The sequence below is a fragment of the Mirounga leonina genome, unplaced genomic scaffold, assembly GCF_011800145.1.
Source record: "Mirounga leonina isolate KUSES-001 unplaced genomic scaffold, KU_Mleo_1.0 Mir_170, whole genome shotgun sequence".
Lineage (NCBI taxonomy): Eukaryota > Metazoa > Chordata > Mammalia > Carnivora > Phocidae > Mirounga > Mirounga leonina.
This window is the reverse complement of record NW_023270433.1, coordinates 9,444,873-9,454,538: the sequence shown is the minus strand read 5'-3', so window position 1 is coordinate 9,454,538 and position 9,666 is coordinate 9,444,873. Positions and strand designations below refer to the sequence as shown.

Sequence of the window (9,666 nt, the reverse complement as noted above, 5' to 3'; positions counted from 1 at the left end):
CGGGGCGCGCGGTGGCGCGGCGGCGGCGCGGCGGCCGCGTGAGGGCAGCGGGCGCCGCTGCCTCCGCCTCCGCCACCGCCGCGGAGCCCGGCGCTTCCGCCCGGCGCTTCTCCTGAGCCTCGGCGGCGGCGGAAGCCGGAGCCGGGCTCCCGTCTGCACCGCCTCAGCCGCGGGCCCGCCGGCCGGGCCGCCCCCTCCCCGCGCGGGCGGGGAGCGCGCGGCCGCCTCCCCCCCCCCCCCCCCCTCTTTCTTCTCCTCCCTCGTCGCCTCCGCCGCCGCTGCCGCCGCCGCCGCCGCCGCCGCCTCAGCCTTCGCCTCAGCCGCCGCCGCCGCCCGCTCCCGCCCGCGCGCGGCGGGATGGACGATCAATCCAGGATGCTGCAGACTCTGGCCGGGGTGAACCTGGCCGGCCACTCGGTGCAGGGGGGCATGGCCCTGCCGCCTCCCCCGCACGGCCACGAAGGGGCGGACGGCGACGGCAGGAAGCAGGACATCGGCGACATCCTCCACCAGATCATGACCATCACCGACCAGAGCTTGGACGAGGCGCAAGCAAAGTTGGTGTCGTCTCATTAAGCATCTTTTGTGTGTGTGCGGGAGCCGGGCCCGCGGCCGAGTCGGGGCCCGGGGTGGCGCCCGGGGCAGGGGCCTCATCTCTGGGCAGGGAACTTTCTCCGCAAACCGGCCGCCTGCCAGGGCCTCGGGGGGACTTGCCCGCACCCCTCGACGCGGGCGGGAGTCGGCAAAGTTGCTCTCGGGGCACGGGACTGACTTGGTGCCGCTAGGATTTTGTGGTTTTCTTGCCCTCCCCCGTCCGGCCCTCTCGCAGCCCGGCCCCCTCCCACGGATTCAAACCTCCCGCCTGGACCCTGTGCACGCCGCCCCGAGAGGGCCCCGGGCCGCACTTGCGGGAAGTGCAACTTTCTCCTCCGTCCCGGAGTCGCGGCGCCGGGCTCCACTTGGCCGCGGGACGACCTCGCCGTGCGGGCGGCCGCCCCAGCCGGGCGAGCGCGGGGTGATGGGCGGTTCCCTGGCGAGTCCGGGTGCGGGCGGCCAAGTTCTCGGGGAAGGGAGGGCCGCCTCGCAAACTTTGCCGAGCTGTCACCGCCCGCTGGCCGTAGTCGGCCGGTCGCCGGCGCCGCGCCCGCTCCCCCTGCGGAGGGCGGACGCGGGAGTCCCTCCGCGCCGTCCCCTCCCCCGGGTCGCCGTCGTCTGCCCCGCTATCTAGGCTCCCCGCGCGGGTTCGCGCCCTGCGGTCGCCGAGGCAGCTGCCTGCCGGGCAGATGGGTCGCGCCTGGTTCGGGCTGGATCTTTGGCCGCCGGAGCTTGCGGGCTGTCGCTAAGTAGTCAACTTGAGTTTCTGTTGACTTGCCATGGTTCCAAGGAGCCTTCCAAAATAGAGGGCCGGAATTAAATCTTGGGTCTAACTTAAAGGAAGGCGCCATATTATTCCATAGGTGATGCTAATACCTTTGTGTTTTGCTATTTGTTTTTTAGGAAACATGCCCTGAACTGTCACAGAATGAAACCCGCGCTCTTCAGCGTCCTGTGTGAGATCAAAGAGAAAACAGGTAAGAGGCTGCGCCCCGTAGTGGGCCTGGAGACCCCCGAGGTGGGGTCAGAGCTACTCCTTCCACTCTCCAGTTGAGAGCTGCTGCTTTTGGGCACCGCCATCTTTGATCATTCTCTCCTTCCCACCTCCTGGTCTTGAGAAAAAACTGCAATAAATCTGGAGTCGATTTCTCAATTCCGCTCCTGTATAAAAGGAAGTGTAGATGCGGACCGGGCTGGGTCGCTGTCCCCAGGCGGCCGACCCTGGCTGCAGGCAGGGAGGGGGCTCTGGAGCGCCGACCGCCCTCTCCCGCTCCTTTTCGCCTTGTTTGTATGTCAGTTTTTAAAAGGAGCAACGGGAGACTGGATCCGAGTCCCCGGGAGAAGCATCGCCCGAACTTTGTTTTACTTAGACAGTCCTAAGCTTCAGCTCCACAGATCGAAGAATAGATGCAATTGAACAGACTCCAGTAGGATGTTTGAATTAGTGTTTTAGTTGGGAAGGCTACTTTTAAGGAGCAAGAAAGGGTAATGATGTGTTTAGGCATATACAATGTGTTACATCTATTACTACTTTCATTAAATTTTATGCTTGAAGTCATTACATTGTAAATATGTTTAGTATATTTTATAAAGTAGAAAAAGGTTCACATTAGCAGGTTAAACAATTTTTGAAGTGTTCAAAGCAGGGAACATATGAGAAGACAGGTTTTACAGAAGTGCTGGAATAAAAACTACAAAAACAGACAAATTTCTGGCAATTCATTTCAATTTAATTTTCTTGTTAGACTTTTTAAAATTAAAGGTATTTTAGCCTTGAGGTGATAGTAGGAACTCAAGTGGAATTAGAAATTTAATTTAGATGCTTTAATTCGGATTTGGCATTATCTGCCCTGTATATGGCAAAAAAAAAGTGCATTAAGCAAGCTTTACTGTTGATTTGGTGTGTGTTTGTGTGTGTGTGTGTGTGTGTGTCTGTTAGCTATAAGGTATTATAAAGTTGCTGTTTTTTAAGTTGAGGCATAGAAGAGAGAGTTAAAGTCCAGGATATAACAATATCCAATATCCAAGTGATGCTATTTAAAAGATTAAAAGTCATTGTGTTTAAATCGAGTGCACAAATGATAGCACACTGAATATACATGTTAGTTGGTAGGAGAATTGTCCTCCTTTTAAACATATTTTTCACTCTGCAATGCTATTCTGATTCTAAAAGTAATCAAGAGAAGATGATGGATTATTGCTACCTATTAAAATATATGCTAAAACCATAATTAACAGAAAATATTGAGATCCTTAAAGAGTAGTTTTCCTGCTTATCATTCACATAGTATTCATGGTTTGTAAATGTTGAGTGATTCTTTTAAAGATAGATTTTACATTTTGAAAACCATAGGCATTTTAAATTACTAACTTACTCTGTTGATTTTTAGCTACCTTTAGGAAGCATTGTGATTTAAAACGGTAGATAATTTTTATCTGACTATAAAATAAGACATCAAGCATTAAATCTTGAAGATTCTTAGTTTACAAGCCTAAAAGTGTACAATTTTCAGTAAATTATGTTGCTTAATGTCCAAGGATTTTCTTGCTATCAGGGCTCCACTTCAGTTTCTGCTGACAGCTAAGCACTGGGGTATTGACTATGTTGTGAATATTAAGATTGATTCAACTTACACGGCATTATATTACTAGGGAGGTGGGATTGATATTCTTCCCCTATCACCCCCATCTCGTTATTTGTATTTATTTATTTATTTTTTGCCTTTTTAAAGTTTTGGCCTAGCCAGCTTGAGAGCCAAACCCAGCAAACTGCTTTTCTTGTTTAGACATTTAGCAGCAGGCAGAATTCAATTAGGAGGCATAAGTCCTCTAGTTGCTTATTTGCACAAGACTTAGTTACACCATTCTGAAAGGAAAGTATAGTCAGCCTCATGTCAAAGGTGAGTTACAAAAAAGAAACAAGTCTTTTCAGAGTCTGGGATTACTGGCAGAGAGAGCTTTGCTAGGGCTCTTGCTATTTAAGAAGCAAGAGGTAGCTGACAAAGGAAATTTTTGTGTTTTGAAAATTGTTTCTGAGGCTTTCAGTGATAACTTGTAAATTAGATCCTCTTTTTATGTTTTGGCCAGCAGATTCAAGTTTGCACGTTATCTCTTTTGTAAAAAGCCAGCAGCCGACAAAGAGTAAAGGCGGCTGACTGGGCTGAGGCATCTTCCTGCCTGCCTCTCTAAGCTCGAGAGGGATGGGATTTAAGTACCAAATGATTGATGGGGGTGAAGCTCTTTCTCTCCTCTCCTTTCTCCCCTACTACCCATAGCTCCACCTCACCCTCCAAAACTAGTCTTAGAAGGAGACAGGGACACTGGACCTAGTATCCTTGATTTGAAATAAAACATCTGCGTAGACATTAGGGTTACCAAGGCAAAGAAAGCGGGGCAGCAAATTCCAGGCCTCCCCCCTTCTTCCTCACATCTGTTCCCACAGTTCTGCTTTGGAAACATCATGAACTAATAAAATAAGCATTGTAGAATATATGTGTATTGCATAATGATTTTTCTTTAGATCATTTTATTTAATCTAATAATAGAGTATCCAAAGATTAATTCTCTGCAACGTAGAGAAAGTTTACCTAGTCATTTGTAAGAGAAACCGGAACATTATATGATGACTCTATTCTGCATAATGGAGGGGTAGGGGGTTGACTAGTGGGAAGGTGGGGGGGGAAAACTGTCATTTCAATGGATAATGTCATTTCAGTTGTGATTCTCCTAAAATAAGACAAAATCATTAAAAAAAAATTCTGTATCTATATATCTGCCAGTAGAGTTTGAGGTTTCTGATCAGGCAGTGAACATAGCCAGTTCTGATGCACATGAGGGATTTAGTTTGGAAAACATCTTTTTTCTCTCCTACCAAATATGAAAAGGTATTTTTCCTTTCTGACAGATAAATGCGTAATCTACCACAATTATATTATTTTCTTGTTCAGAGGTAGGGGAAGTATACTTTTACTATGAGGTGCTTGCCTTTTCTTGAAAATGTATTCTTTTGTAAAATCCATTGTACAATTATTTTTGAGTAGAAACGTCATCTCTAGTTGTGATATTTATGCAGTTTGAAAGCAACTGAAGAGTTATAGGCTTTAAAATCAACATATTTCTCTATTTTAAACTAAGAAACCAGCGAGATAATTGTTGATATGTTAAGATTTTCCTCTTAATTACTTTTTAGTCATATTTTACCATCTATATCTTATTAAATATCCCTGATGCTCCGAGGTCTCCTCACCTACATACTTATTTTGGTGCATTCCCTCACATCTTTTTGGCCACCTTAATCTGATTGTTGAAGTACTTTTCTTTGTGAAATATTCCATCCTCGCAAATCTGCCTACTTTCCAAAGCCTTTAATTATGAGAGTTCAAATGAAGAAAATGGTTCTTTTTGAGAAATAAATGTATTTTTAAAAATTCTAATGAAAATCCATTTTCGTATATAATCTGAATCATATTGTGAAAAAACTGTTTTGTATTAAAAAAAAATCAACACAACCTTTTCCTTTCTAAATGGTAGGTTAAAATACTCTATGTTGATAGCTGCCAACCAAACTCTGATTTATTGCCACCACAAACCCTAAATAGCGTTCATTTACTAGTAATGTCTAATGGCATACATGATGGTTTGCCAGATTTGTGGCCTTTGTGAGGCTTATAAGCAAGACTGACTTGGGAAGATCATAAAACTTAATGAACTTCTCTACTGCAGGAGGTGTCCGCAGGGGAAGAGAAAGGCCTGCTTGGCTGGTTGGGCTGGTTGAAGTATTTTTTATTTTAAGGAGAAGAAAATGACTATTAAAAATGCTCTACTTTTAAAGGACACCCCCCACCCCCCCGAACAAGTCATAAGAATTTCAGATATCAAAACTGGATCAAGAATGTAGCTTGTTATGTGAGTTTTTATATGCATTTAGAATGTGATATATATGATTAAACCTTTTATCTTTAGTGATATCAGTATGACTAGGTTTCAGAGGGACAGAGCTGTGCTTTCAGTGAACCTCTATTTAATTCTGACCCTACAGGCTTAGAGACTCATTGGAGTCTTTTTTCTGTTTTCTTTTTTTTTTTTTTATGCTTCAATATTAAAATTTGTTCTTTTTCTTTGTATAGTGCCATGTAATTCTTTAATTCCCAATGTATAAAAACCAAATATTCCATGAAGTGAAAATTTAACAGGAAAGATGAAAATTGTTATACATGAGACTAAGTGCTATTGTACATATTGCACGTATTCTTTTAAGTTGCTCTTGCAGTATTTCCAATATAATTATCATTTGTCCCAGACTTTTAAAAGCAAATGCTTCCGTTCCATACATGATTCATTTTTGTGTTTTAAATGAACTTACTTTCTAGCTTTTTAAAAACTTTTTATTATGGACAACTGGAAACGTAAAAAACACGTAGAGGGAAGAGAAACTTGAACCCCCATGAACTAATTGCCCACTTTCAGCAGCTAGCAACACTTGGCCAGTCTTGTTTTCTCTGTAACTCCCACCCTTTCAAAATTATTTTGAAGCAAATTTTAATGGACTTTTAACATTTTAAATTTCATATCTGTTTTAGACACATTATGTCTTGTTTACATTGGAAATATTAAATAACTAAACAGGAAAAAATATAAAGTCAGGATATCTTAGAAATGTCGTAAATTATATTGCTTTATCACAAATTTTTCCTTAAAGCAATTTAAGAATATTTTTATTGAATTTTTTTCTATTTTTGTAGATTTGTATAACTCACTGTAGCTTCTTAAGGAGGTATTGAAGGAGGATGTAAAAGAGTGGTGTTTTGCTAACTTTCTTACTCTACCTCTCTTATCCTTTTAAGACAATACATGCAACATACTCATAGAAAATCTACAAAAAAATCCTCCTACCATCCTGGTTTAGAACTTCATGATCTACGGTATCAAGTATTATATTATCTTAAAAATATGAGGATATCTTAAAACCCTTTTTTTTTCCTTCCCAATAAAAATATATTGAACCTCTTGTCAGTACTAACTTGATCTGTGCAAGTAATTCTTTCATGCCTCAGTTTTAGTGGAGTTCATTTTATTACAGATTTATGTACTTTTGGTCTTTTGCTTGGGACTTTACTATGTTATTTTATTAATTTACATAATTTTATTCCAAATCAGAAGTATATTAATACAGTAGCAAAGGAAGCCCTGATTTGCCCTAAAGAGCTTAGTGTTTCATCAGCTTTCATAAAATATATCTGTGTACATCTTTCATACCATAATCCTTTCCCTTTTAATTAATTTCACTTGTACTTTTAGATTTCAGTTTATAAATTTTGTAAAAGGTTTCTTCCAAGACAGATTTAAGTTTAACATATTACTTGGAGTATTTACATTTTGATACTTTATGGTGGCATTATACAGGATGAAGTTCTGTTATATGAAGTATGGTCATAAAGAATTGAAACTGCATTTCATGAACCACACCCTAAATCAGTCACCACTTTATTTTATACTCATACCATTGAGGTATCTATTCAGAATAAATACTTAAAACATCAGCACAGACACATAAAATTAAATAAAGATTTTAGACTATTTTTCCTCTATTCAGGTACATGTGGACATCTTTAGGTATTTATTATTTCAATATTGACACTATGAGAATAATGTTTTATTTGTTTTCTCAGCAGGCTTGTGTTTTAGCCATTTATCAGTGTGATCAGCATGATTTAGGTAGTAACTGACTAACAAAGCTTGCACACCCCCCACCCCCTCATGTTGACCTTTTCAAGCATTTGCTCTACTTCAGTAGGCCATTTGAGTCTTTAAGTATGAAGAGGGTAAGTAATTTACATCACTATGTAGTGTAAGTTGGTCGAAGTTCTCAGACCTGGCTATCAGATTTTTTTACAAAGTTACAGAAGTTAATCAAACAAATTGCTGTCACAACTAGGTGATAGTGTTGTTATATTTAGCAAATAAATTAATAAGCAATGCTTGACCGAGTCACTGAAAAAATAAAGCATCTTTTTATGCCTTCAGACACAGAACATGTTCAAATAAATTTCAGTAGTCTTCAAACTTAATTCTAATTATTGCCTTTGTAGGTAGAATAGTAACCAGAATCTCTTCTTTATTATTTTTTATAGACGTATTCTGTAAATATAATATGTTTGTAGTTTTTGATGATAACGGTAGTTTGCTTTGGTACTACATTTGAGTGTATCTGTAGCAAAAAATGGTGTGATAGAATGTGTAAAGTTGAACTGGCATGGTTTTGTTTTTTTTTTTCTTTTTTTAGACTTGACTACATGATAGTAGCTGATAGGACTGAAGACAATTAAAATTAATTATGGATAAAAATAATTGTTAAAAGTTTTGTACTTCTCTTTTTCCTTGAGTTTAACTGCTTTAAAAAAAGCTATTTTGAACAATAACTCTTTTTGTATGATCATATTAATGAGGACTTCGTATACAATGTAATCCTTTTAATGCTGATGATTCCTCACGATGTTTAAACCATTATTTGGGAGACTCAACATATGTTATGGCAAAATGATTTTTTTGTGTGTTTGTTTTGTTTTATGTGATACATCAGTTTTCACAGCACATTTCTTAGGCATCAGAGTCCAGCAGGTGGCTTTTTACATTAAAAAATTCATAAATTTTAAAATCCCATAAAATTTTATTTCAAATTCAAATTAACTAATTGAGAATGTCAACATTTCCACTGTCTCTATATTAACATTTATAATAGAACAAATGGTTGCATATAGAAATTATCTGCAACATAATCTAAATTAAGATTCTAAACAGGCATTACAGATGCTGGTAACTTTGGCAATTATCATTTTGTTTGGTGAACAGTACTAAAACAGTGTGCGGTAAAAGTGTTTAGAGAGAGAGGATAAATAAATTGAACAGTTTTGCAATGCAAAGTGGTTTGTGGTGTTTTTGAGGATTTCTTGGCTCTCTCTTAACTGCTATTGTGAGCCTGGAGCAGATTTCCCCATTGCTAATGCCCTAGAAGTATTAATTCACTTTGATATGCTAATTAGAGGGCATTATGCAAGAAATGAGATTAAGTGGCAGCATGAAGCCATTTGCCTGTCAGTAAATTGAGAGCTTTAGCATCAGGAGGAGCTTTGTTTTTTTTTTTTTTTTTTTTAGTTTCTCTTGGTTTTGCATATAAATAAAATTGATTGAAAGGTCTAGAGAAGCTTCTAGAACATTGCTTTATTTTTTCCCCCTCTTATGATTACTGAAACATGGTGTTACAGAATTTTTCTGAATATTAATTGACCTAATTGGAGATACAAATAGGAAGTTTTTATTGTACTCTCTTATATGAAAGCATACTAAGAATTGTGTCGTCTAGTCTTTTTTTTCTAAAGCCTAATTTCAGCAACATGGCTAGTAAACTGTTATCACCTCTTTTCAGAGTGTAAACTTGTGTGTGTTTGTGCAGTAATGTCTTCACTAAACTGAACTTCACAAGAATATTTTCTTCACTAGGGAAAGAAGGAATAAGTTGTTGACTTGGGCATCAGGAAACTATATTAAATGAGCATTAAGACTGTGACTTCAATACCTAAAAGCAGGAACAATTAGAATTAGTGGTTATACTCTGCACTTTACACACCTGTGGAATTTACATTTCAGCATATGTGTGTTGTATAAGATCACTGCATTTTTTGATTTTCATGTTGAAGATTGAGTTTCATACTTGACTCTGATTTCGCTGACTGTGGTGGTTTAAGCCAGACCTTTGATTTTTCTCTCTGTAAAGCTCCTATGTGATTTTCTGTATTTTGTGGGGGAAATGCATGAGTGAATACGCGGATTGGAGTGGTGGCCTGGGAGGAGGACAGAACTTCTCTGGGCCCGTGAAGAATTTAAGATTTCCTCAAACATGGAACTTTTTTTTTTTTTTTTTTTTTTTTTACCTCTTCTAAACCACTGCTAGAGGTAGAATTGCAAAACCCTGCCCTTAACTGCTACCAGGCTGGGGTTAGATAGGAGAGAGTTTGGATAAAGCATTTATATTGAGGCTTGGTTCTAGTGTCTGAATTCTACCACTGTGGCTGTGAC

The 9,666-nt window shown here is 40.3% G+C and overlaps 1 protein-coding gene across 3 annotated transcripts in view; it reads left to right on the top strand.

Moving 5' to 3' along the window:
* The first annotated feature begins 267 nt into the window (after positions 1 to 267).
* The window catches only part of PBX3 (PBX homeobox 3), a 213,776-nt gene continuing 204,377 nt past the window's right edge, over positions 268 to 9,666 (top strand). Inside the window, exons 1-2 of one of the 3 annotated variants that reach the window (XM_035015801.1) lie at positions 268 to 557; positions 1,498 to 1,571. In XM_035015801.1, the coding sequence (XP_034871692.1) occupies positions 358 to 557; positions 1,498 to 1,571 (274 nt within the window). In that variant the 5' untranslated portion in view covers positions 268 to 357. Of the gene's footprint in view, positions 558 to 1,016; positions 1,344 to 1,497; positions 1,572 to 9,666 lie in introns of those variants that run through there. The other 2 variants (XM_035015803.1, XM_035015802.1) reach the window with 2 other exon arrangements.